The sequence below is a fragment of the Pantherophis guttatus genome, chromosome 4 (genome assembly GCF_059756535.1).
Source record: "Pantherophis guttatus breed Tessera chromosome 4, ASM5975653v1, whole genome shotgun sequence".
In the NCBI taxonomy this organism is placed as follows: Eukaryota; Metazoa; Chordata; class Lepidosauria; order Squamata; family Colubridae; genus Pantherophis; species Pantherophis guttatus.
The window spans coordinates 42,886,742-42,912,912 of NC_142066.1; the positions used below are offsets into that span (position 1 = coordinate 42,886,742).

The window sequence follows — 26,171 nt, forward strand, 5'->3', positions numbered from 1 at the left end:
ATCTCCATGTTTGTCTGTTCTTCAGCTAATAAAGTCTTTTGTCAGAATTAGCAAATGTTGTTCGCATCAAATAAAATATAAAACATAAAATTCATCTGATTCTTCTCGATAACTCTTTAGGAACAGCGATAATAAAAAATACATATTAATACACATAGAATATATAATTTATCCAAGACACAGACATTTTGCTTTTAAGGACATAATTGTAGTTATGGTTGGTTGTTGTGGTTTTTCCTCCTTTTTCTTTTTAGCAGATTGTATTCAGCTTTGCTTTTCTGCAAATATGGAGTTAAGATTATAGCCTTTGGCATTTTACTGCTGTTGTTTCAATGATCTCTGTGCTTGAAAAAGTGTTTTAACCAGCTAGGCAATGTCTGTAGGTGGACTCTGGCATCCAGAACACAGAAAGGGTCATTCCCTTCCCTTTTGTTCTTGTGTCGCCTTCCTTTTCTCAGTTGGCAAGCGGTACAGCCTTTCCCTCTGGGAATCTTTTTCCGCTGATCCCGGGTCGAAATCCAGTTTCTGATAGGCAGGCAGCTCCTTTTGCCTGAACCCTCCCTGCTTGGAGAAAGCTCAGCTGAGTTTATTTATAGCTAGTTCCTCCCTGACATTCTATTTCAGGTCACCCCCAGCAGAAGCCATATCATTTGGTGACTGGGTTGGGAAACAATTGTGTGACTGGAGCAGTCTCTTGCATCTTACAAAAATGGGCCCCTTGTAGGAATGGCAAGGAGCTGCTGCTCTATTTTTCAGGAACCTCTTCAAAATAAATCTATCACTCTAGGGATGTTCTGTTTTTTAGAAACATCTCCTGAGTTCTAAGAAGATGTTGCTAAATTTGTCCCTTTCAGAGTAAAATAAATCATGGCTAAGATATAAGACGTTTCCTCCTTTTCCATTATCTTTTGCCTCTGCCTGTTCCTGTGTCTTGCAAGTCCTGTCCCTTTCAATCTGGTGTGGATGAAACAATTTTCACTTCTGCTGCTATCTTCTTGAAAGGAGATTTTCATCTGCAAGTATTTTTGTTTTCTCTCCTGACAGCTTTGATTTAGCCTTGGAGATTTCCTCGCCACCACACCATTGCTGTGAAACAATTTAACTTTTTCAAGGATAGTCTTCTCCAAGGAGGATGGATGCCTGCATGGTTGCAGCTGTTTTAGGAGAATGTTGGATGGTTTGAGTTGACAGTCTAGCATAACAAGAAACACCCCTTTAGTTGGACAACGGATTGTCATCAAGGCAAACTGAAGTGGAATAACGACAGAGCATAATCATTCTTTGGCATGCTTCTTGTATCCTCAGTGTGGGGACTGCCAGAGATGTTGCAGACAATTTACGAAACTGAATCATGTTTCTCTTCAGATGGAGTTTCTGGACGTGAGCCATCGTTGGAACTCCTGTCACGGGCACAGATCCACGCCATACCTGTGGCAGGTAAGCCTTATGCAGATCTGTGAAATCTGTCTTTAAACTAACTAAGGTTAAAACAGTAAAATATGTGGTTAGTTTCAGATCTGAGTGGCTGGGGTGTTTAGCACATAGAAGGGTGCCTATAAACAGTGGCATCTGAGTTTGCAGCAAAGGGACATGGCATTTCATAAAATCAGGCCCATATAAGACAGATGGTAGATCAGATGTGCAAATATTGCTTGTTCCTTGAAATAATATATAGAACTCTTCAGTGTGTTGCTATTCTTGGTTATATGTTTTCACATTTCCTTGTTGAAAGTAATTAAAGATTGTGATAATGATTTAATTTGAATGAAGCCTGAGCCAAGAATTTAACCACAGAATATAGGCAACAAAGAGTGTTCCAATAATAGGAAGAGTCATGGCTTTTCAGCATTGAAGAACTGCAGAAGCCTCTTGTCTCACTAGAAAATTGGGTACTGACTTTCTTAGCAAAGTTGAGGCCCAGCATATTTTTTTTAAAAAAAAACTATTAGTAGAATCATGTCTTCCAGTCTTCCACCTCATCATTTGTTTTCAGTGTTTTGCTCTGTTTCTTACTGAAACACCTCAATAAAAAAAAAATCTTCATTTGTGTACGATCTTATTATTCCATATAGTTATATTAATATTATATATTCCATGGACAAGCCTTACAGTTAAGTACAAAATGTTGAAAATGTCATGCTCAACAAACAGAATTTGAGGTTAGTCTCCATTTTTAAAATTAAATAGACGTGGAAATTACTTTGCTGATGCTAGTTAAATGTGGAAGTGATTTGAATATCTTCTGGTTAATTCATTTCTTTGATTGAGATTTTCAGGTTATATAAATTTGATCCCACATTGATTCCAGTGTTTTTCACATAAGGTTTGATCAGCAAAGATAGGAAAATAAACAAAAAAGGATGTTCTATTTGTTGAGTTTTTTAAATAGAAGGTGCATTTCAATTGAAAATGAAAAAGCATCTAAATCCCATTTAGAACCTTATTTTGGTTCCTTGTATCTTTTCCTCATAAGTTGTATTCTGTCAACTATAAAAGTACTTGTACAAACATGATCTTTCACAAACATTAGTTAATCTGCATACATTATTTCTTTTGAATTTTATCCTACCCTTTTAATCACTCACAGATTGAATTCATTTGTTTGAGGAAAAGGACTTTCTACATTTCTTCCCAGCTGTCCTGCAGCAAGCTGAAAACTATTTGAAATAAATTTGGTGTAGTGAAAAAGACACAAATCCATTTTGTATTGCAAAATTTGGGATGTTTAAACCACAGCATCAACTAGACGGACTAAATTTTATTCTGTGAAGTAATTAGCCCTTGCTTGATCTACTTAGGTTTATACTGCTTTGAGCCCCAAATCTCCCAAAGTACTTAGCACTAAAGTAGTTTCTAAAGCACCATTGTTGGGGAGACCCATGAGCAAAACTTCCGTAACTGCCTGCTTTTAAACATAGGAAATGCACATGACCATCCATCCATGTATTGCATAGATAGAGGTCAAGGAAGAAGTTATTCTAAACTTTTGCCTATGAATTTGGATCTGTTTATTCTTCATATACTTTCTGTGACAACAAATGTTCTCCAAGTATGGTGGATTTGCCCATTGGTAAATGCTTGCTTGCTTATTTATTTATCGGTTGCCATTAAGATCAAAAGCCCTTTTAAAACCGACTTCATTGATAAACAATGATCATCATCAATGCAACTCAACAATAATATTTTACCAGGAGAGTTCTAATATTTAAAACATAACTGACATAATTGATTATCAGAAACCACAATGAAGAAGGCAATAAAAAAAATAAATGGATCTTCAGTGCTTTCTTCTTTGGGGAGATACTGTTGAAAGGAGTCTTTTCCTTAAATTCCCTATTCAAACCTCTATCATGGAGTTAGAAATGTAGTGTTAGTATCATGTGATCTAGATACCTACTTGGTGCTAATTGGGTGGCTCCAAATCATCTTTCAAGGCAAAGTTACATGGAATGCATAATGGTAAACCTAGTCATTGTACATAGATAATTGAGATAATGTCTTCCATTGACAAGTCTACTCTATAGCACCAGCTTTTTTCAGTTATTATAGATTTCAGAGAACCTTCACATTTGAACAGTGCAATCCTGTCTAATCAATAATTCAATCAGAAGATCAATTGATTGATTGATCGATCTTATCTAAGATTAGTTATTAACATTCAGAGGTAGGGTTTTTTTGACATGAAGTTCAATTAATTGACCTTTTAATTTTTACCAAATTGCCATTCTGTATAATTTCTGAAGTAAACATGGGAGAATTGACAACAGCTAGAGATCCTATAGATATAATTTGTTAGGATGGAATATTGACTGAGAATACTCATGGATTTTTCCTAGCTCAGTTACACCTATTATTGGAGTTAAAAGAACATTTCCTTACTCTTGGACAATTTTGTAGGCATTATAGTAATTTCTTACACGGTTGTACAGTAAATAATAGACCAGTAATGGTACAGTATTTAAGGCCCTGAACTATGATTAGGTAGCTTCCATCATAGTGATTTTCTACATTTCCATTGTAGTGATTTTGAGCAAATATTTTTTCTCTCCCTGGAGCTGGAGAATCCAGGATGGGTGTTGCTCTGTTCTTCTTCTGCCTGGAGACTGAGCATGTGATCATAATTTGCATGTGTAGTCCCTCCTTCCTTGCCTGGTGCTTCCTCAGTTTGGCTCAGTCTTCAGTGCAGAAGAGAGATGTGAGAATGAGCGGCTTCGCCTTCGATTCTGTGATCAACAAAGTGTGAGCTTATTGGAAGCGATTTAAGAAATTTATTGAGCAGATCGCCTCTGCGATCAGGACTGCTAACTGGTCCGCTGGTTAGTGGCCTTCTGCTGGCTCTCAGCAGCCGAGGTCCTGCCAGCCACATTTAGTGGCAGGGAATTAGTAGGCCAGCTACCATTTGAGCCGGGGCCCAGGCAATCCCGCTGGAGGGCAGAGGGGCAATCAGTCCGTGCCCAGTTCGTTTGAGCACACTGTAAAGCAGCAGAAGTGCATGGGAGTGCAAATTACAGCCGTGGCAGTTTCAGCCCTTCGCGGGCCAGCTTGCCTTTTTCATGGCAGAAAATGGCATTGTGCACGCCTTCCACCAGCCAGCAGACCTAGAAAGGGGTCAAGAGGGCTTGCCCTACAACCTCCCCGGGTCAGAGGGATGGGGCCAGAGGGCTGCAGCAAAAGGGGCAACAACCAGGAGCCAGGCAGCCACTTCGAGTGGCAAGAGGGGCTCCAAATCAGCCAAAAAAGACGCAGAACGGCGTCAAAAGGCCTTGGAAAAAGAACTGGCCAAGCTCCAGAAAGCTAAACAGAGCCAGGAGCAAAGTTACCCCCCCCCCAGAGAAGGAGCAGAACTTTCCCGCCCTCAAGGAGAGGAATCATTGGATCCTATTAATGATCCGGCTCCTTTGCAGCCAGCTCTTACAGTGCCCGGTCACCAGAGGGCACCAGGGAGTCATCTTCTCCAGCCTTAAGGGATGTTTTGGATAGAGCTGAAGTCTTTGCATTTGCAAACCGCAGTTTGCCTGCAGCAAATTTTGCAGAGCCACGCCTGCATACCACTTCAGAGCCTGCAGCTTCCTTTACTCCGACTGCAGCGGGGATCCGTCCACAAGAGGAAACTGGGTCAGCAGTGCCTGATCATTTGCAGCAACTGATTTTTCAAGGTATAGCCATAGGCTTACAGCAAAGGAACCAACCTTCTCCATCAGCCTCCATTATTGCATCTTGTACATCAGGAGGCTTGGATGGTCCTCAGAGTTTCCCATCTGTGGCCCATTCTATCAGAAGTGGTAATTTCTCGGCTGAGGATGAAGAATTTATGGCCTTTTCTGAAGATGAGGGGATGGATACAGAACCAGACCTGTTCAAACCATTGCTTTGTAAGGCCAGTCTATTACAAATTTGGAATCTGAGGCTGTTCCAGACCCTGCTCCTAACCCGGTGGGTTCTGGTCATGTGTTCTTTACAGAGCCAACAGTTGAGGCTGAGGTGGTACCATCACCCAAATTATTTTTGGACATTGTCCAACGTCAATGGAGCAACCCTGGTGCAGGGCTTTCTCCGTCCAGAGCAGAAAAGAAGCTCTATAATGTGGCTCCAGATCTGGCTGAAATTTTACAGGTACCCACAGTGGATAAGCCGGTGGCAGCGTTGACATCGGTTGCCCTTATTCCAACTGATGCAATAGATTGCTTGAGACCTGACGACAAGAAAGCTGAATTGTTGTTATGTAAGGCCCATCAGGCGGCTGCCTGGGCAGTGAAGGCAGGCGAGGCAGCCTTCATTTTTCAATCGTGTTTCAGTGCTCTGGCTTCACCAAATGCAGGAATGCATTCCACCAGAAGATGCAAGGGTACACCAAGATATTAATAAATTAATAGCTGCTGCTGAATTTTCAGCGGATGTGACATTGAATGTGGCCAAATTCGTCTCACGGGCATCCTCAATGACTACCCATCACCTGTTTTGGCTTAAGCACTGGCAGGCTGAAAACAAAAACAAATGGAAATTGGCTTCAGCTCCCTTTACAGGCAACAAATTATTTGGAGAAGTTCTGGACCCTATCCTAGTTGAGACCAGAGGCAAAGGTAAAACCATGCCTTCCTTCTACAGGAGGGGGACCACTGGCCATCTCCATATTATAGGAGACAGTCCTTTCGAGCCCCTGATCAGGGTTCGAACTATCAGCAGTTACAACAGTTGTACCCTAGTCGCCAGGACAGACAGCCTGATAGGTCAGACTTCAGGAGTCGTCAGCTGTCTCAGGGCAAACGGCCCTTTCAAGGAGCAGGAAGTCGCCTTTACCGACGTTCAAAGTGACTACAGAGCTGTGCGACTTATTGATAAAAGGCTGCCTCCATGTCCATCAGTGGGAGGCTACAACTTCAGATAAGTGGGTACTTGCCACAGTGAGTTCAGGTTTCTTTATAAGGTGTCCCAGGTCCAGGGACGCATCCAAAAGAAGCCTGATGGAGACAGCCATCCAGTATTTGCTGGAGATCTAGGCTATCAAACTGGTTCCCATGGAACAATGGGGGCAAAGATTCTATTTGATCCTATTTGTGATCCAAAAGTCTTCAGGGGGCTGGAGGGCAATTTTGGATTTGAAACATCTCAACCAGTGTCTAGAGTTCAAGAAGTTCAAAATGCAGTCATTTAAATTAATATCGGACAGTACATGCGAGGGCGACTTACTCACCTCAGTAGAGTTAATAGAAGCATACCTTCATGTTCCAATCAAGGTTGCGCACAAGCAGTTCCTTCACTTTGCCTATTAGGACAATCATTACCAATACAGAGCCATGTCATTTGGCCTCTCATCAGCACCGAGAGCCTTCACCAAGATTTTGGCGGCTATGGCAGTCCACGTGAGATCGATCCCAATCAGAGTCCAGTGCTATCTGGACGACATTTTGATCCAGTCCTCATCAGCTCTTCAGGCAGAGGAGGATATAAGGGTCACGATCCAGGCACTTCGAGAATATGGCTTCTCCATAAACGACAAGAAAAGCCATTTTTTTCCAACTACCAAATTGCTCCATTTGGGAGCCGTAATAGATACAGTAACCTGCCAACTCTTTCTCTCTCCAGGGAGAAACAACTAGCCCAGCACATCATGGCTATGAGGGAGGTTCCTTTATCAATCCTGTCGCAGCCCCTGGGAAGATGATGTCATGCATCTCCATAGTGCCATGGGTGCGACTACATGCCAGGACGCTGCCATGGTTCCCCCTGCCCCACCAAAGATCCGGCAGGAGCAACTCAAAGGACCTTAAAGGTGCTACACTCCTTTCCTTGGCGGACATCACCAGCTCTCGGCAAGGGCTGCCTGTTCAAGGAACCAGCTCATATCACCATTACGACAGAAGCCAGTCAATCTTTGGGGAGCTCACAGTCAATATTTTTTTTTTTTGTTTTTGATAATGAAGACAAGATTTTATTTTCTTCCTGAGAACATGTACTTGTTTCATTTTTTTAAAAAAAAATCATCTTCATAAAACTGACCAAAGTTATGAAACTTTGGTGACCTTTTTTTTTTTATAAAAAAAGTTTTTATTTTATAAACAAACAAACAAACAATACATAATCCATCATTCAATGTGTCATCTAAGTACATCTTTTGTGTTTTCTTCTTACTCCTCCAATATTTATCATATCTTAATATCATTTCATTTATTATGACATTTCCCCCACATTTCTTACTTCTCTATTAATACACTTATCTATCTTTTTATTTTATTAAAAATTTTACAACAATTTTATCCCCACACATCCTTCAACCCCCCTCACCACATCCCCCCGACTTCCCAGAGCAAAAACAGGGTATAATATTTAACAAACCTAAGCTAAAATATGCTAATTTACAAGATTCAAAACTCCCTAACGTTCTTTAACTCCCCTTTTAAAAGTTATTCATCAACCTTCCTTTTATAAATTCTTTTATCACATTTCATATTTATTACTAAAATCCTTTCCATACCTTCTTTTTCAGCATTACTCCCTAGTAAAATTCTAAATTAAACATTTATCCTCTTTAGTCATTCATAAACCACTTGCCAATTTCTGATTGTTCACCATTACTCCCTTGTAAAATTCTAAATTAAACATTTTAAAACTTTCTTTAAAGTATGTCTTTTTTTTAAAGAAAAAATATGATTAATCCATCGAGTTAAATTATGTCTAACTTAAACATTTCGTCACATATACCTTTTAAAAATACCATAATCTTAGATTAAACATTTTAAAATCTCTTAATACATCAATATGACACTCTTCAATATATAAGTTTCAAAACAAAAAAGCTATCCATTAAATTTTAAGTTAACCATTTTAATACTTCAATAAATTTTAAAAAGCTATCCAATTTTAATAAGTCTTTTTATTTCAATAAAACATTAAAAGAAATTAATCTTCCATTCTTCCTTTCTTTCTATATTTTTTCCAGTCCTCCTTCTTCAATAATACTTTCTTCTTCAGTATTGCTCCTCCCCCTGCTTTTATTTTTGAGAATTTTTCCCTTCTCCATTTTTTTCTGGCTTTTTTGCAAACTTTCTTCCTCCTTTCTTTCTTCTTCAGTCTTATTCCTCCGCCACAATCCTGTTCTCTTCGCAAAGTAATTCCTTTTGGTAAAAACACCTCTTTAACTACGATTGAGAATCCATTTTTGTAACGAAGTTGTAAAGTTCCACTTCGAATCTTCCTTTTTGTATAAAAAATCCCAACACCTCCTGACAATTTTCCATTTGTCTGTATCAAAACCTTTGGAGGAATATCTCTCAATATTTCCTGGTTACACTCCTTCAAGCCTCTCTGCTTTTCCTTTTTAATTTGAAGAACCTCTATTTTATTTTCCAAAGGCACAATAAACTGGGTTTTTTCTTCCGCCTCCTCTTTACTTATATCTTTGTTTGGGATTTGAGTAAAATCCTTCTTAAGAATCCCTTCAAATCTTTCCACGAACGCAGAGGTAAATGATTCTAAAACTTCTTCCAAAAGATCCATAGTCAGCATTTGTGAGCCTTCATCACTTTCAGAAAAGCCAGCCATTTTTTTTTCTTAGATATAATTTTTAAATCCTTCTCCTTTTAAAATAAAATCCTCTTCTTTTAAACAGGGGCTTTCAACACCACATAATACTTTGTATCTAAGTTTCACTTCTCCACGCCCCGTTAGAGTCACACGCTATCTTACTTTCCCTTTCTACCATAGAGATTCAGAGGGAAGTGATAGATTTTGGAGTTAAAGTTTAGTACTTGCAATTTTTGTTTCTCCTGTATATGCTCTCCCAGCTTTCAAGTCCAAATTTTTTTTCCCCTTAAAATTGAGTTGCTGGTGCTGGTGTGGTCACGACGCCTCATTCTGCATAAAGCAGACTCATCCCGGATCTGGAGCACTGAAGAGCTTTAAGGGAGCTCTCACCTTGCAAACCCCAGGCTTTAAAAAAAAAACCTGGGGCTCTACCCAAACCCTCTGTTCTTCTCTCCCCCTTTTCCCCAGGGGGAGAGTTTCGAGCCGCTAGACAGCTGATTTTCGCTGTTCTAACGGCTAACGGAATCGCGGGGCTGGAGCTCCCAAAGGAGTGTCCTTCAGCGTTCGCGGAGCCACCGGAAGTCCACAGTCAATCTTTGATAGCCCAGGGCAGGTGGACCTTGGGAGACTGATCTCATGAGATCAACTGGCTGGAGCTTCGAGGGGTCCATTTGACTCTCAGAATCTTCAAGGACTCCATCTCCGGGCATCGCGTTTTGATCTTAACTGACAACATGACGGCCAAAGCACACATCAACCGTCAGGGAGGGATGCATTCCAGGTCCCTCATGAAGGAGGCGGGCCACCTGAGCAACATCTTCCTTCATTACGGACATATCATGGGCCCTGAATGTGCAGGCAGACAGTCTCAGCAGGGTGATGGTGGACTATGTGGAATGGCATCTGCATCCCTCACTATTTCAACAGCTGACTCACAGATACGAGACCCTGGTCCTGGATCTTTTCGCATCCCCAGAAAACTCCCAGTTACCTCTGTTTTTCAGCAGGTACCAAGCTCAGGATGCAGAGGGGATAGATGCCCTTTGCCTCCAGGCCTTCTATACGCCTTTCCTCCACTTCCTCTGGTTCCATCAATCATCAGGAAGCTGCTGGAGGAAAAGGCGGAGGTGATATTGATAGTGCCTCACTGGCCCAGGAGGCCATGGTTTGCGGACCTGGTGACCCTGTCCATTGCTCGCCCATGGCGAATACCACATGACAAGATCTCACTGAGTCAGGGAGTATTGATGCACCTGGACCCTCAGTGGCTTCAATTGACCACCTGGCGGTTGAGTGTCGGGTCCTGAGGCAAAGACAATTCTCACTCAAAGTGATCCAAACTATTCAGGCATCCAGATGGCAGTCCACTACCAGAATTTACAATGCTACTTGGCGGGCCTTCTGTACCTGGTGCTCCAGGTTGCAGGTTGACCCAGCTATGGGCTCGGTGGTCCAGGTCTTAGATTTCCTAGTATGTTTGACCCCTAGTACCATCAAAAGACAAGTAGCAGCACTGTCTTCTGTTTTATCTGTTGGGCAGTTAGAGCCCCTTTTCAAGCATCCCATGGTGCATAGATTCCTTAGGGGAATCCACCGGTCATCGACATGTACCCTACCTGGGACCTGTCACAGGTTTTACCGACTCTCATGGGAGGTCCTTTCGAGCCCTTGCAATCGGCCACACTTCATTTTTTAATGTTTAAGGTGGCTTTCCTCATTGCAATTACATCGGCTAGGAGGATTTCAGAACTAGCAGTCTTGTCAGTCAGACAGGACCTATGCATATTTCACCAGGACAGGGTGGTCCTGAGGCTGGACCCTTCTTTCGTACCTAAGGTTAATATATGGTTTTATAGGGCCCAAAAGTTGGTTCTCCCCAACTTCTGCCTGGGACCTAGACATGTTCTTGAGCACAGATGGCATACTTTGGATGTCAGAAGGGCCCTCTGTATTTACATCAAATGGACATCTTCCTTCAAGGGAGACGGAATCCTTGTTTATTTCATTTCAATCGTCAACATTGGGCAATAAGAGTCTCTCCTTCCACAGTTGGAAGATGGATTAGGGCCTGCATAGATAAAGCATATAAGGTTCAGGCCCTCCCAGTACCTGGCCGAATAATGGGTCATTCTACCAGAACTGCGGCCACCACAGCGGCGTGGACAACACAGGCTTCCATTGAGGAGGTATGTCGGGCAGCCACCTGGTCCTCCCCTTCCCCATTCATCAGTCATTATAAATTAGACTGATTCGCTTCAGCTGAAGTGGCCTTTGGGAGGCGAATCCTCCAGAGGTTACATACTGCAGAGGGGACTTAGGACCAGACGGCTACCCACCTATGCGAGGGACAGGCAGGCTTTGGTATGTCCCATCCTGGATTCTCTCAATCCAGTTCCAGGGAGAATGGGTGTTGGTCCTACCTGAACACCTCTTCTACTGGAGGCTGGGAGAGAGAATCCAGTCCCACCCTTGTTATCGTCTGGTCCACAGTCCAGGAGGGGCTCATATTTTTTCAGGTCACACTGAGTTCATTGCTACGTCTTCATTGAACTGGGGAAGCACCAGGTGAGGAAGGAGGGACTACGCATGCAAATTATGATCACGTGCTCAGTCTCCAGGCAGAAGAAGAACAGAGCAACACCCATCCTATCCTGGATTCTCTCTCCCAGCCTCCAGTAGAAAAGGTGTTCAGGTAAGACCAACATCCATTTTCAGCAAGCCTAATCCCCAAGAAGACTGATATGGGAAAAATGGATACATCACATACTATCTTGAGATTTTGAAGGAAAGATAGATACAAATCTAACAATAAAAATATATATGCATAGGTGTTCAGAGATGTTGTGCATATTTTTGTGTTTACACTTTATATTATTCTGGAATGTACTGATGTAAAATTAATTTTGTTGCAGCCATCATGATCTACATGATCAAGTTCAACAATGGAAAATATTACCCAGGAGGCTTATATAATAATCTTCCTTGGTGATTTCAGGATTGGTCTACACACATGGCAAAATGCAATGGGAATGAGGCAGTAGAATGGACTGTGCCACTTCAGAGTACAGGTGGGAGTTCACATTTCTGAATGCATTTTAAAATCAAATGCAAAACCCAAGCTTTCCTTTCAAGTAGGAAACTTAAAAGAACAAGAAATAGAATGGCCAAAAATTTCCCTGTGTGATAATTTCTTACTTGTAAGATTTATTCTGTGTAGTGTAGCATCCAAAAATGTAACCTCCACCTGCAGTCTGAAATAATAAAATCAGAGGAAATGCAATCCTTCAGTATGATGGCACTCAATGTGAACTGGACTAAAGTCTTGAAATTCATATTGATCTGATAAAATCAGAAATACAGTACAAACTGAACACTTCAAAAAGGGAATCAAGGTAATATATGTTTCCAGTTTGACATGACATCCCATAGAAAGAGACAAAGCTGAAGCATTTAATAGTAAATTGTTAGTTTATTGTTTTTTCATATAGCATTGTTTTTGTCCAAATCAGAACCAGTTCTGACTTTTGTTTGACAATTTATTGCTTTAAAAATCGAAAGGAGAAAAATAGGTTAGTGGAACGCTTCATTATTTCGCCAGCATAGCTGGCAATTTTCAAGGAAAGTCAGGTAACTAATCATGGTTATGGTAGATCAAGAATGTTCTCCTATTGGATCTCTCCATTGATGTATAACTTTGGTGTAGTTGCAGTATCTACACCAAAGTTATACATCAGTGATATATTGATGTAGTTGGAGTATCTGATGTATGCAGTGTTATGGAGACAGACATGGCCATTGTGGTACTATGGAATTACAATTATCTAGAATAGGAAAGAGTTAAATGGGGCAAATAAACAGCCAAGAAGAAAGGTCAAGTTTTGGTTTTGGCTAACTTTATTTTAGCTTAGTTAGAAGACTAAACAGGATATATTGGTGGTTTCATTGAAACAGTTGGCAGGCTGTACTGGAAGAAGGTAGGTTGCATAGTTCATTGAAAACAGAATGAAAAAAAACAGGGCAACCTTTTCCCAATATGAATAAGAAAAGTTCACTAATTTCCTCTCCTAGGGGATAATATGGTGTAGTTCATCTTCTATTGCGATATTGACCACTCTGCTTCCCACTCTTTGCCTGGGTTCCTGATTTTCACAGCTAATCTGATACTGGAGTCCTCTGGGCTACAGGATTTCATGCTGTATGCCTTAGATTTAAGACTGGAATATGATCAGAATGCCGTGGGCTTATCTCAGATGATCTCAGGCCCTAACATATGCTAGATATAGCTTTCACTTTGGAGCAAATAATAGATTCTGTGAAGATGAAATACACTATGATCAGTCGGTTGCCCTGATCATATCACTTTTTAGTCTTTATAACACGGGTGAAATGCTCCCGGTTCGGACGGATCACCTGATCTGGTAGCGATGGAGGTGGGTGGTTTGGAGAACCGGTAGCAAAAATCCCTGCCCCCCCCCCCCTCCCGCCGCCATGCCCAGCTGAGCTGCACAATCATCAGAGGCTTTTTCTTTTTTACTTTTAAAAGCATTTTTTTCTGCAACCTCTTCGGTGGAAAAAATGCTTTTAAAAGTAAAAAAAAAAAAGCCTCTGATGATCGCGCAGCTCAGCTGGGATCGTCAAAGGCTTTTAAAAGAAAAAAAACCTTTTTTTCTTTTAAATGCCTCTGACGATCCAAGCTGAGTTTTTTAAAAAGCCTCTGCCAATCAAGCAACTCAGTTTGGATCGTCAGAGGCATTTAAAAGAAAAAAACCCCTTTTTTCTTTTAAATGCCTCTGACAATCCAAGCTGGAATCGTCAGAGCCTTTTGAAAGCATTTTTTTTTTCGCCGAAGAGGTTGTAGAAAAAATGGTTTTAAAACTTTTTTTAAAAATGGCCACGCCCACCCAGTCACATTACCCCCCCCACCGGGGGCGGGTAATGTGACTACCCAGAACTGGTAGTAACAAATTTTAGATTTCACCACTGCTTTATAAGAATTGTTGGTTTTCTCGTCCATCTCCACAGGGATGGAGAATTGGTTATGATTTCCATGTTTGGTGAAGCTTCTGTAAGTCTTCGCTCTTATTTTGTCTGCATATTCTTAGCCAGAGGCCATGTTCAAGGTTACCTGCATCAGCCTGGAAAAAAAGGAAGAAATGTTATTTCTGCAGACACTATGATATGGATAGAATTGCGACTAGAATTTCTCATATTTACTCTGAGGTGGATGCCACTTGGGCACAGTGTAACAAGATAATTGGGGCAATACCCCACAAAGCCAAGGGGATGCATTTGAAATTGTGGGGTCTGTGGAAGTAGATAAGGCTCTCTGTAGAACACTCTACTTGGCTACAGCCAGCAAAATGTTTGGCTGGATTTATGAGGTGATTTTTAAAAACATTATATTGCATAGCTTAAAAGAATAAAAGGAATGAGGAATAAAGAGACAAAAAGCAGAACGAAAAAGAGAACATAAGTAAAAAATTATGAAGGAAAATTTGGTGACAGTCTCCTATTCCATTCTTTTTCTCAAACCATTAATCATTACTTAAATATTTATGCTATGCTTTTGATATGCAATATTAAGCACTGGGAATTTTTCCTTATATCTGTTTAAATAATTTCATCTGTTATTTTTAATTAGTTTATTGACTCTTTTTCTAGAAACCATATGCTAGATGTCTAAATCCGCTTTGTTGTGTAACATGATGTATATCTGGGAGATATTCCTACTTAAATTTGGTTAAACTTGTATTATGACTATATATATTGTCATGTTTTGTTTGTCATGTAACACTATTCACCAGCATTGGTCTCTCAGTCTTGTTACAGTGAATGTTTCACTTTTTGGTGAAACAGAGGTGTCAGACTTTTTGAAGGAAGTTGATTATTTCTGAATATATCAAATTGCAGTTGTTTTGGACTCCAACCTTCTGCTTTGGGAGAAATGTTAGATAAGATGGTAGGGCTACAGCTACAGAGGAGCCTAAGTAAAAATTATCCCTTCCAGATAAGTTTAGAACTGGACTTGGTTCAAAGAACTGCAATGGTTGCTCTTGTAGATGACCTACCTTGGGACCAGGATGGGCAGAGAGCACCCTTCCTGGCCCTATTAGATTTTTCAACAATGTTTCATATCATAAACTATAGTGTTCTTCTGGATCAGCTGCAATGACTGGAATTAGGGAGCCACACTTTATGAAGTTCTATTCAAGCAGCAGATTTGTGAGCACCTAAAAATGAACATAGGTGATCAATAGAAGCCAACATAGGTTTGTTAACAACAAGTCATACCAGACAAATCTTATAGCCTTATATGATAACATGACTAAATTAGTGGATCAAGTTATTGTTGTGGATAAAGTATAATTAGATTTCAGTAAGGCATTTGAGAAATAGACCATACTTTTTGGTAACATAGAATAATGCAGGATAGACAGTAACACTACCATATGAATCTGCAATTGGCTAGCCAACCAGGCTTAATATGTAGTCCTCAATACAACTACATCTGAATGGAGGGAAGCATGCAGTGAGGCACCTCAAAGTTCTGTCTTGGGCCCAATGCTGTTCAACATCTTCACAAATGACCTATGGTAGATGAGATGATTGAAGAGGTGCTAATCAAGTTTGCGGATGACACAAAAGCTGGGGGGGAGTGGGGCCTTACCAGTCAACATGCAGTATTGCCTGTAAGAGGGATCTAGGTTCTGATGGATCACATCTTAGGTTTGAATGAGCAACTATGGTGCAGCTACAGAAAAAACTAACATAGTCCTGCATTATAGAAGGATAACATCAAGATCATGGGAAATGACAGTATCATTCTACACCACACTAGTGAAACCACATTTGGAATACAGTGTCCAGTTCTGGTCACTACAATGCAAAAAGCCTGAGGCAGAGAAGAGCAACAAAGAGGATAAAGGATCTGGAGACTAAATCCCATGAAGAATTACTAAAAGAAACTTAAGTATGTTTAGCGTAATAAAGAGAAGACTGAGGGAAGACATGATAGCAGTCTTCAGATACTTGAACAGCTAGCAGAGAGAAGAGGGTATCAGTTTATTTTCAGTGGCACCTTAGAGTAGAACAAGAAGCAATGGGTGGAAGCTCGACAGAGGAAGGTCAACCTGGAAATAAGAAGTAGTTTTCTGATATTAAGAACTATTAAGCAGTGGAACAGCTTGCTTCCTGAAATTGTGGGTACTCAGTCACTGGAGGTTTTCAAGAAAAGATTGGGAAACCGTTTATAAGGAGCCTGGATAGCTCAACAGACTAAAAGCCTGTTATTAACATTCAGCTGTCTGCAATTACTGCAAGTTCGAATCTCCCCAGGCTCAAGGTTGACTCAGCCTTCCATCCTTTCTAAGGTAGGTAAATTGAGGGCCCAGATTGTGGGGGCAATAAGTTGACTTTGTATAAAATATACAAAAGTATGAAGGCTATTGCTTAATGCATTGTAAGCAGCCCTGAGTCTCCGGAGAAGGGCGGCATATAAATCTAATTTAAAAAAATAAAATAAAAAATAAAATAAAAAAATATGTTGGTATAAGGATTCAAGATATGGGTTAGATATAAGCCCCATGATTTATTTCTTCCAGAGTTGTGCTTGCAGTCAGTAGTTTAGGAGCAGGAGAAGCAACCTGGAATTAAGGAGAAACTTCCTAATAGTGAGGATAATTAACCAGTGGAACAGCTTGCCTTCAGAAGTTGTGAGTGCTTCATCACTGGAGGTTTTTAAGAAGAAACTAAACAGTCACTTGTCTGAAATGGCATAGGATCTCATGCTTGAGGATAAGGTTGGACCAGAAGTAGTTCTTACTTTGTGTCTGGAGGCTTTGAGGGATTAGAAGAAACAAAGCAATCTTAAATTGAATCCCGATAAAAGGGAGGTGCTTTTAAGAGGAAATTAATCTGATTCTATCTCAGCTTCTAGATTTACTCTGGTTGAAGTGGCACTTCCTCTGATAAAACTTGCTTGCACCTTGGCAGGTTAATTATTATTGTAATTGTTTTTGTTGTTTAAAGGATCTCTGACTCCAGAAATATTTTGGTCTCTTACAGTTAAAAAGAAAAAAACTAAAGTTTTTGGGCAGTAGGTGGAGGCCATGGTCAGAAAATATTTTCCCAGATTCAGGTTTTTTTATACTTATCAACACACAGTTAGACTCATGCCTTATCAACACACAATAATGTTCAGGTAGTTCTCACTTAACAACTAATCATTTAACAACTGTTTGAAATTACAACAGTGCTGAACAAATGGCAATTAAGACTTTGAAGTTACAGCCATTGCAATGCCCCCACAGTCATGCAATTAGAATCCAGGCTTTTGACAACTTGCCTGCATTTATGACTACAGCATCCACTTCCCTTGTTCCTACTACCTATTTCTTTCATCTTTGCCCTTTGGGCCACCTTGCACTTGTAGGAAGCCAGACCCCACAAGGGGAAAATAACTGGAGAATTCCCCCTCCCACATTTCCCCCCAAAGTTGGAAGAAAGGCCCCCTCCCCTTAACAAGAGCCAACTCGCATGCTCCCACTAATAGGAAATCGCCCGGAGCAGCTTTCGCAATAAGCCAAAGCGCCTATGAGTAGGAAACTTTGTATCCATTCATAAAGGCGGAACATGCTTTATGAATGGAAACTTAGTAGCTGGACGCTCCATTCATAAACAAAAGTGTTGCTGGTTGCAACCTATTCATAAGCAAAGCACTGCTGGCTACAGCCATCACAGCTGAAACTTGGTAGATTAAATATCCAAAAACAATGCTAATCAAATTTGTGTTCCCCCACCTGACCTCAAGAACAGGGCATGACCTCCCAGCCACAATAGAAACAATTAGAATATCCAAAGACACACACTTGAGGCTTATTGCCCAACAAGCCCAGAAATTCAATCTCAGAGCCCCAAAACTATATAAAAGTTTGTCCACTTACCAGACCAAGGGACCAGCTGACCTGGAACTCAATGCTGTTGTCACTACAGTGTCTGGCTTCTGAAATAAATCACCTCCTTTCCCAGCAGCTTGTTTCTTGGTTTCTCATTCCGTTCGTTATGCTGATCTCATCATCCCAGCCAGAAAAGAACGAACTGGACCTTTTTCTGCCAACAATTTGGCAATCATGGCAGGACTCCCAGCTAACCTAATCGATGGACCGGGACCGGGTATGTCACCATCTGGCCAGCAACAGACCTCTTTCATCTGTGGATGAGCTTCCCGGACCCTGCCCTACTGATAGCTCCAGAATCAAATGAGGACTGTTAAATCAATACCCATCATATAATCTTCTCCCTGGCCAAAAAGGGGCATAAAGCCTCACCAAGACAATTATAGTATTTACAGAAGGAAGAAACCTATTTGGGTTGTATTATTGCCCCTGGGACCCGTAATCTAGCTCCGGGGCAGGTCAAGACTATTTTCTGTATAAAACCACCCTACAAAAAACAAAAAGTCAGGGTACTTTTGGAGGTTTGGGGCTTTTGCCGCCCCTGGATTCCCTCATTTGGGGAACTAGCAAAGCCCCTAATCCATCTGATAGTAAAGGATATGCCAGATCCCATTTTGTGGAAAAAAATCACTGGCCCAGAAAATAAAGCAGGCATTACCCTCAGCACCCACACTAGGTTTACCAGATCATTGTAACTGCTTTTTACCTTTTCATTCATAAAAACCAAGGGGTGGGTTCAGGTCTATTAACGTAAAGATTCAGAGCCACATTACAACCAGTAGTTTATTAGCCTGTCTTGCTAGACCAGTGGCCCAAGGAACAGTCCCCTGCTTAAGAGTTGTAGCAGCAAGCATGGACATAGTTAAATGCTCCAGGGATTTGGTCCTCGATCACCCAGGCACTTTAAAGGTCTCACACTACATTTTTGCTATTCTCCTCAAGTCCCAAACCCTCAAGCGGTTGGTGCTGGCCTCCCGGGAGGTTACGCAAGACTGGCTCCAGGGGATTATCAACGCTTCCTTGAGTGAGGATGTCTTGCCATCAGCCTTGAAAGAGGCGGTGGTGAGGCCCCTCCTCAAGAAGCCTGCTCTGGATCCGGCTGTTTTGGCTAATTACTGTCTGGTCTCCAACCTTCCCTTCTTGGTGAAGGTTATTGAGAGTGTGGTGGCACGACAGCTTCCTGGGTACCTGGATGAAGCTGTCTATCTGGATCTGCTCCAGTCCGGCTTCAGGCCTGGGCACAGCTCGGAAACGGCATTGGTCGCGTTGGTGGATGATCTCTGGAGGGCTCGGGATAGGGGTTGCTCCTCTATCCTGGTCCTGTTAGATCTCTCAGCGGCTTTTGATACCATTGACCATGGTATCCTGCTGCGCCGGTTGGAGGGGTTGGGAGTCTGGGGCACCATTTTACAGTGGTTCTCCTCCTATCTCTCCGACCGGTCGCAGTCGGTGTTGGCAGGGGGGCAGAGGTCGACCCCGAGGCGCCTTGTTTGTGAGGTGCTGCAGGGGTCGGTCTTCTCGCCCCTTCTGTTCAACATTTATGTGAAGCCGCTGGGTGAGATCATCCGTGGCTTTGGGGTGGAGTTCCATCAGTACGCTGATGATATTCAGCTGTACATCTCCACCCCAGGCCATCCCAACGATGCCCTTGAAGTGATGTCCTGGTGCCTGGAGGCCGTGCGGATCTGGATGGGGAGTAACAGGCTTCGACTCAACCCTTCCAAGACCGAGTGGCTGTGGCTTCCGGCATCCCAATATAGCCAGCTGGTGCCATCGCTGGCTATTGGGGGCGAGTTATTGGCCCCCATATGACAGGGCTCGCAACTTGGGTGTCCTCTTGGATGCACGGCTGCCTTTAGAAGAGCATATGACGGCCGTGGCCAGGGGGGCTTTTTATCAGGTTCGCCTGATTCGCCAGTTGCGTCCCTTTCTGGATCGGAACTCCTTACGCACAGTCATTCAGGCACTCGTCACTTCCCGCCTGGACTACTGCAATGCTCTCTACATGGGGCTCCCCTTGAGGAGTACCCGGAGGCTCCAACTGGTGCAGAATGCGGCTGCGTGGGGGATTATGGGAGCGAGGGGCGCTCCCATGTAACAACACTCCTGCGTGAGCTGCATTGGCTTCCAGTGGTCTTCCGGGTGCGCTTCAAGGTGTTGGTTCTCACCTTTAAAGCGCTCCATGGCATAGGACTTGGGTATTTGTGGGACCGCCTTCTGCCGCCGATAGCCTCCCACTGACCAGTACGCTCCCACAGAGAGGGACTCCTCAGGGTGCCATCAGCCAGGCAATGTCGGCTGGCGACCTCCAGGGGGAGGGCCTTCTCTGTGACAGCTCCTGCCCTCTGGAATGATTTGCCCCCGGAGATACAAAGGATATTGGATCTCCGGGTCTTTCGCCGTGCCCTAAAAACTTTCCTTTTCCATCAAGCAGGGCTGGCGTGAACCCCCTCCCCCCCCCTTTTTTTTTTAGCCTTTTAAATTGTCAATGGGTTTTAGTTTGAATGTTTTAAATTTTGGGCCAAAGTCATATAATTCTTTTTAAAAAATTTAAATTTTGTATTGGTATGTGTTTTAGTTCTGGCTGTGCATCGCCCTGAGTCCACTAGGAGAAGGGCGGGATACAAATCGAATAAAATAAATAAATAAAATAAATAAGCCCCAAGTCCCAAACCCAGCAGCAGTTAGCCCAGTATGAAGCTGAGCTGTTCACTTCAGAGCATATTACTTTTCAGTGATGCACTATGCTCAACCCCACCACACAATTGCCCACAGAACGTTCAGATGACATTTTACATGACTGCCTCTACCTAGTTCACGATGCAAAGCTGCCCCAATCCAATCTAACCTATTTGCCCTTGCAGAAGATATAGAATTCTTTACTGATGGGTCGTCCTATGAACATGAGGGGAAGCGAATTTCAGGAGCCGCAGTTGTTTCTCTTTACAAGACTGTTTGGGCTTCTGGGTTGCCTTCTTCTCACAGTGCCCAAGCAGCTGAAATTCTACCGTGTTTCCCCGAAAATAAGACATATCCTGATAATAAGCCCAGTCGGGCTTTTGAGCGCATGTGCTAAAATAAGCCTCCCTCCGAAAATAAGTCCTCCCCAAAAATATTTAAACGCAGAGCTGGAAATCAGGTAAGATGGCAAGAGGAGTCCCATCTTGCTCCACGTACCCCAAAATAATAAGACCTCCCTGAAAATAAGGCCAAACGCTTATTTCAGGGTTCAAAAAAATATAAGACAGGGTCTTATTTTCAGGGAAACATGGTAGTCTTAACAAAAGTGTGTGAGGCTGCGAGGAACCAGTCTGCTAATGTATATATACCAATTCCAGATATGTGTTTGGGGTTTGCCATGCAATTGGGGCTCTGGGGAAACAACGTGGGTTCCTAACCTTGATTGGTCACCTTATCACCCATGTGATCTTTGTTTCCAAGCTATCCAGCTGCCCTTGGCCCTGGCTGTCATCCACTGCAAGGCCCACAAAACGATGACTCCTGGATCACAAAAGGCAACCAATACGTGGGTTGTACCCAATCCGCGCCCGCACACATTGTTCTCCCAACCTTAAAGGTCAGTGTGAGGACCTCTTACCAGACCTTTCTTGAAGAGGGGGAAGCAGAGGCTTGGGAGGAGAAATTTGAGGATGGTTTTGGGTGAATCCCAGACTGTAGACCAATAGCCCCACACTGCCTGCTGTGGCTCATGTACCAGCAACTGCATTCAAAGGACCATTGTGGAACGCAGACCATGGTAGATGCCATCAAGTGAGTTTGTATGCCCAAGAAGCATAAAGTGAGGCCACCCACATAGCTAAGGCCTAACAAATGTGCCCAGCCAACAACGCCTCTTCTAGGAAAGCTATACAGAAGGGAGGAAGGCCATGTGCACAACGCCTCTTTGAAAAACTACAACTGGATTTCCTCCAGCTGCCCCAGACAAACAGGCAACCAATACACCTTAGCTTGCAGGTATCAGCTTATCTATTGGATAGAAGCTTTCATGCCACTGCCCTTGAGACAGCCTGTCATCTATTGAAAAATATAATTTGGGGTGCCAAGTGTTTTAGACATGGATCATGGGACACACTTTGTGTCGCAGGTCATCACCCACATCCTGCAGTTCCTTGGGATCACCCAAAACCTTCAAACCCCTTACCACCGTTCATCATCTTGTGGGGGGGGGAGAATCTGGAACAGGTAATCCAAGACCCTATTGGGCAAGTTGTGTCAAGAGACCTGCCTGTTATGGCCCCAAGCTCTTCCCATAGCCCTTTTCCACCTAAGGACCAGATCCCACGTGACCTAGGTGTCTCCCTATTTGAACTCCTTTTTGGCTGCCGTCCCCCAACACCCTAAAAGGCTTAGATCCACACTCACTGAGCCTGGAAAGGGGGGATGTGGTTCTATCCTCATATCTTGCAGCCCTGCACCAGCGACTGCAGTTTGTGGAAGCACAGCACTTTAACCCAGACACTGCTGCTAGAAGAATCCCTTCACCCGTTTGACCCAGGGACTGGATCTGGATAAGATCATTCACCCAGAAATCACCACTAGAGCCCAAATGGAATGGACCCTTCCAGATTCTACCACCCACCCACATAGCTGTGAGGATTTTGGAGAGACACATCTGGAATCATTGGACTCGCGTCAAACCGGCTGTCCTTGACCACAGTACAGAGCTGACATGAAGAGTTCCACCCTTGCGACTAAGGAAGGATCTCAAAACACACGAGTGGGTGTTAGAGAGATTCTTTTTGAAGGGACTATGGAAGGGATTGCGAGTGCCAGGTGGAAGAACCTGGTTAAAATGTATTTCATATTTATTGTTATAGTTCATCCTGGGGGAATTCTAGAACTTAACTTATTCCCTGACAAGGAATATCTGGGAATATTTGCCATGAGAAGTTCTAAATACAACAGACATCTGCTTAGCAGAAGGCAAGTCTGTAAAGGACATTCTGACACCAAGCTAAAGGGCTGCCAGCTCACTACTATGTATTCCAATATCTGACCCAGAACCCAACACTGTTGGGTTCCAGGTCAGATACAGTCTCTGGTTTCTGAAATAAAAGACCTCCTTTTCCAGCAGCTTGTTTCTTGCTCTCTCATTCCATTTGTCGCGCCAATCTCATCATCCTGGCTGGAAAAGAACAAACCAGACCTTTTTCTTCCAACACACTCCACTGCCTCTATATACTGTCTGTCCCTCAACCGACCTTTGCCTTCTTCCTCCTGCTTCTGAGATATTCCTGACTGAGGTAACTGCTAGTTCTTTGCAAGACCTTGGAAATCTCTAACCATAATTAGGACTGTTAAACATGGACTGTTTGTCCTCTGTGTCAGATTGTCTTTAAAAAAACTACCCCAAATCTGCATTTGATTCAAAATGCTGGCTGATGACCAGAGTGAGATTCTTTAGCAATATAGCACCTGTGCTGTTTTATGATATTGGTGATTGTTAGGCTTTTAAATCCAATTCAAATTACTGAGATCAGTCTTTAAAACTGTATATGACTTGGTGTCCATTCATCTTCAGGATCATCCTGTCTGATTAAACCCTGTTTAATTGGTGTGCTCATCCTGGGAAAGGATGCTTAAAGTTCCATCCCAAAGAAATGACTGGCATTCTCAGTAGTGGTCCTGACTTATCCATAAGGATTAGTTTAGCCTCCACCCTTATGGCTTCTTGTAAGGCCATAAAAATAATCATCTTCTGTTAATTGCTTAAATGGCAGTGGAATTTTGGGCTGTTTTTTTGTTGTTGTTGTTGTGGTTGAGTTTTTAGTTATTTTCAAAAATCATGCTTTGCATCACTGATGTCCTATACAATAAGTTGAATTCAAGCCCACCTTATTTAAATAAACAAATATTAGTCACTGACTTAAGCTAAGATCTACTGATTTCAGTAGACCTGTTCTTAGAAAACTGGATATTTGCTCTTGGTATTCTCAGCAAAGAGCAGCTGTTTGCTCTTACATTCCAGGCTTTAAATTTTTCTGTCATTCTTTGTATATGCTGATCCTCTCCACGGTCCAGATTCTGACCTCAGAAAATTCAACTTCATGGACGGAATAAGTAGTTGCGTTATATAACTGTTTTAGCTTGATTTCCATAATTCATTCTATATCCTCTGGCAGAATTTCAAAGTACATATCATTTTCCAGCAAGTATTGTGGAAATAGAGGGAAGTGATTGAAGGTTGAGATTAGGTGAGTTGAAGCAATGTTTATAGAATCAGTACAGAAAAGAAAACTCAGGAGTCATGTGTACATGTGCACACATTCACACATGTCTTGTTGCCAAAACACTAGTATCACTCTGCTCTCTTCTGGTTTTGAAGCTTTCATTGAACACTGTCTTTTTTCTTCAGCCATGGTGGAAAAAAACTGATGTTAAAATAAAATGAAAAATATTCTCAATCTAAGGCTTTTAGGCCTATTTCTGAATGACACTCAAGTTTCAAATTACTATTCCGGAACCAACTCGCAATTCTATCATGGAAACACAGAATATATTTAGCCAGCCTTTAGCTTGGTTAGAAATTTAAACAACAGTAATTGAATAATTGCAAAGTCAGTAGCTGGATTGGCAATTGTTTTTGTCTTGTTGCTAAAAAACCAGGGCTATTTTCATACATTTACATCTTACTGATATATAGAGAGATGGTTTAGTAATAATGCTTTCCCCATTCCTTGTTGACTGATAGTTTTACATACCCATTCTACTTACAGCCTATAAGCAAATTAAATACTTTAGCATGAGGGTGGGAGAAGGGACTCTGTAAAAAAAGCATGCCAGTGTCTAAGAATATTGGGTGGATATTTTTAGAGCAAAGGTCTAAGCTTCTTACTGCTGCCAAACAAATGTTAATCCTTGTCAATATTGCACTAGTATTTTGGGCTCACCTTTTATCTGCAATTCTAGCTTTTTCGCCAAGGAAAATCTGGATATAGGGCAAAAGTATGAATCAAACAGTATAATTATGCACCTTGAACTAAACTTTTTAAATTGGTTTTTATTTATTAGTTTACTCTGTGTTCACTATTAGATTTATAGATTGTCTCTTTTTCTCCTGATAGGGTGGAAACGAGAAAATTGAGGGTGCGCGTTATGAAATCTCGGAAATGGAATGAGTAACATTAAGTCAGGTGGGGGGATCACTAATATTTAAAATAACCTTTCTAGATTTCTTTGGGCACCTTCCAAACATGTTGGATTACATCTTCCATAATCCCAGTTATGTATGTTAGAAGGCAACACCTTTGATGGATACCTCAAAATTATTGCAGATTCCAATTTTTAACCCTCATCAAAAACAGAAGAAAAACTAATTTCTACAATAGTCTTTTCAGGTGAGGGACTATAGTGCAACTCTTGGCATATGCTTTGCCTATATATAAGTTTCCAGGTTATGTTGGGAGATACAGACCCTTCTCTGAAGCCTGGAGAACTGCTGACAACACAGTAAACACAGGAAAAAATAGCAATTTATGTAAATACCAAAGTAGAGGTACAGTGAAAAGAGTGATAATTACCTTTTTTTTAAATTAATTTTTTTAATTAATTAAGGAGATCTACTTACGAGACAAGAACTGGAAAGACGAGGCATTATGATTGATTGGTGGCCATACCTTCAAATTGAGTCAAAATATACAGCAGACCGGAGACATTATGATTTTCAAAGCCAACCAAGTGAACTAGATAAAATTTTAAAAGGCACAGATGAGAAAATAATATCTAAAATTTATGGATATTTAATAAGGTATAAATTAGAGGAGGAAACAGTGAAAGAAAACATGGTAAGCTGGGCAAGAAATATAGGTCACAATATAGAGTTGGATAGATGGGACAAGCTATGGGCAGAAAATTATAAGATGACACTGTCGATTCCATACAAAGAAAATTTATACAAGATATTTTATAGATGGCACCTTCCTCCGGCACGTTTGGCTAAAATGTTTCCAAACACATCACCAATGTGTTGGAAGTGCAAGACACAAATGGGGACATATTACCATCTCTGGTGGTCTTGCAGGAAGGCACAACGCTACTGGCAAGAGATTAAGAGAATAATCGAAGAAACAACGAGGCAAAGTGTAGAAATGAAACCAGAACTCTTTCTATTTGGAATGACTACACCACAGTGTACCAAGGAGATAAAATATCTTACCATCCACATATTGACAGCGG

The 26,171-nt window shown here is 41.8% G+C and overlaps 1 protein-coding gene across 12 annotated transcripts in view; it reads left to right on the forward strand.

The window, feature by feature from the left end:
* Nucleotides 1–26,171, forward strand: part of HDAC5 (histone deacetylase 5) — a 165,981-nt gene that overhangs the window by 32,972 nt on the left and 106,838 nt on the right. For 8 of the 12 annotated variants that reach the window (XM_034415408.3, XM_034415407.3, XM_087893951.1 and 5 more), the window contains one exon: nucleotides 1,366–1,437. The exons of 1 other annotated variant lie outside the window; for it this stretch is intronic. In XM_034415408.3, the coding sequence (XP_034271299.1) occupies nucleotides 1,366–1,437 (72 nt within the window). Of the gene's footprint in view, nucleotides 1–1,271; nucleotides 1,438–11,933; nucleotides 12,090–26,171 lie in introns of those variants that run through there. 3 more of the 12 variants (XM_087893954.1, XM_034415411.3, XM_034415406.3) reach the window with 3 other exon arrangements.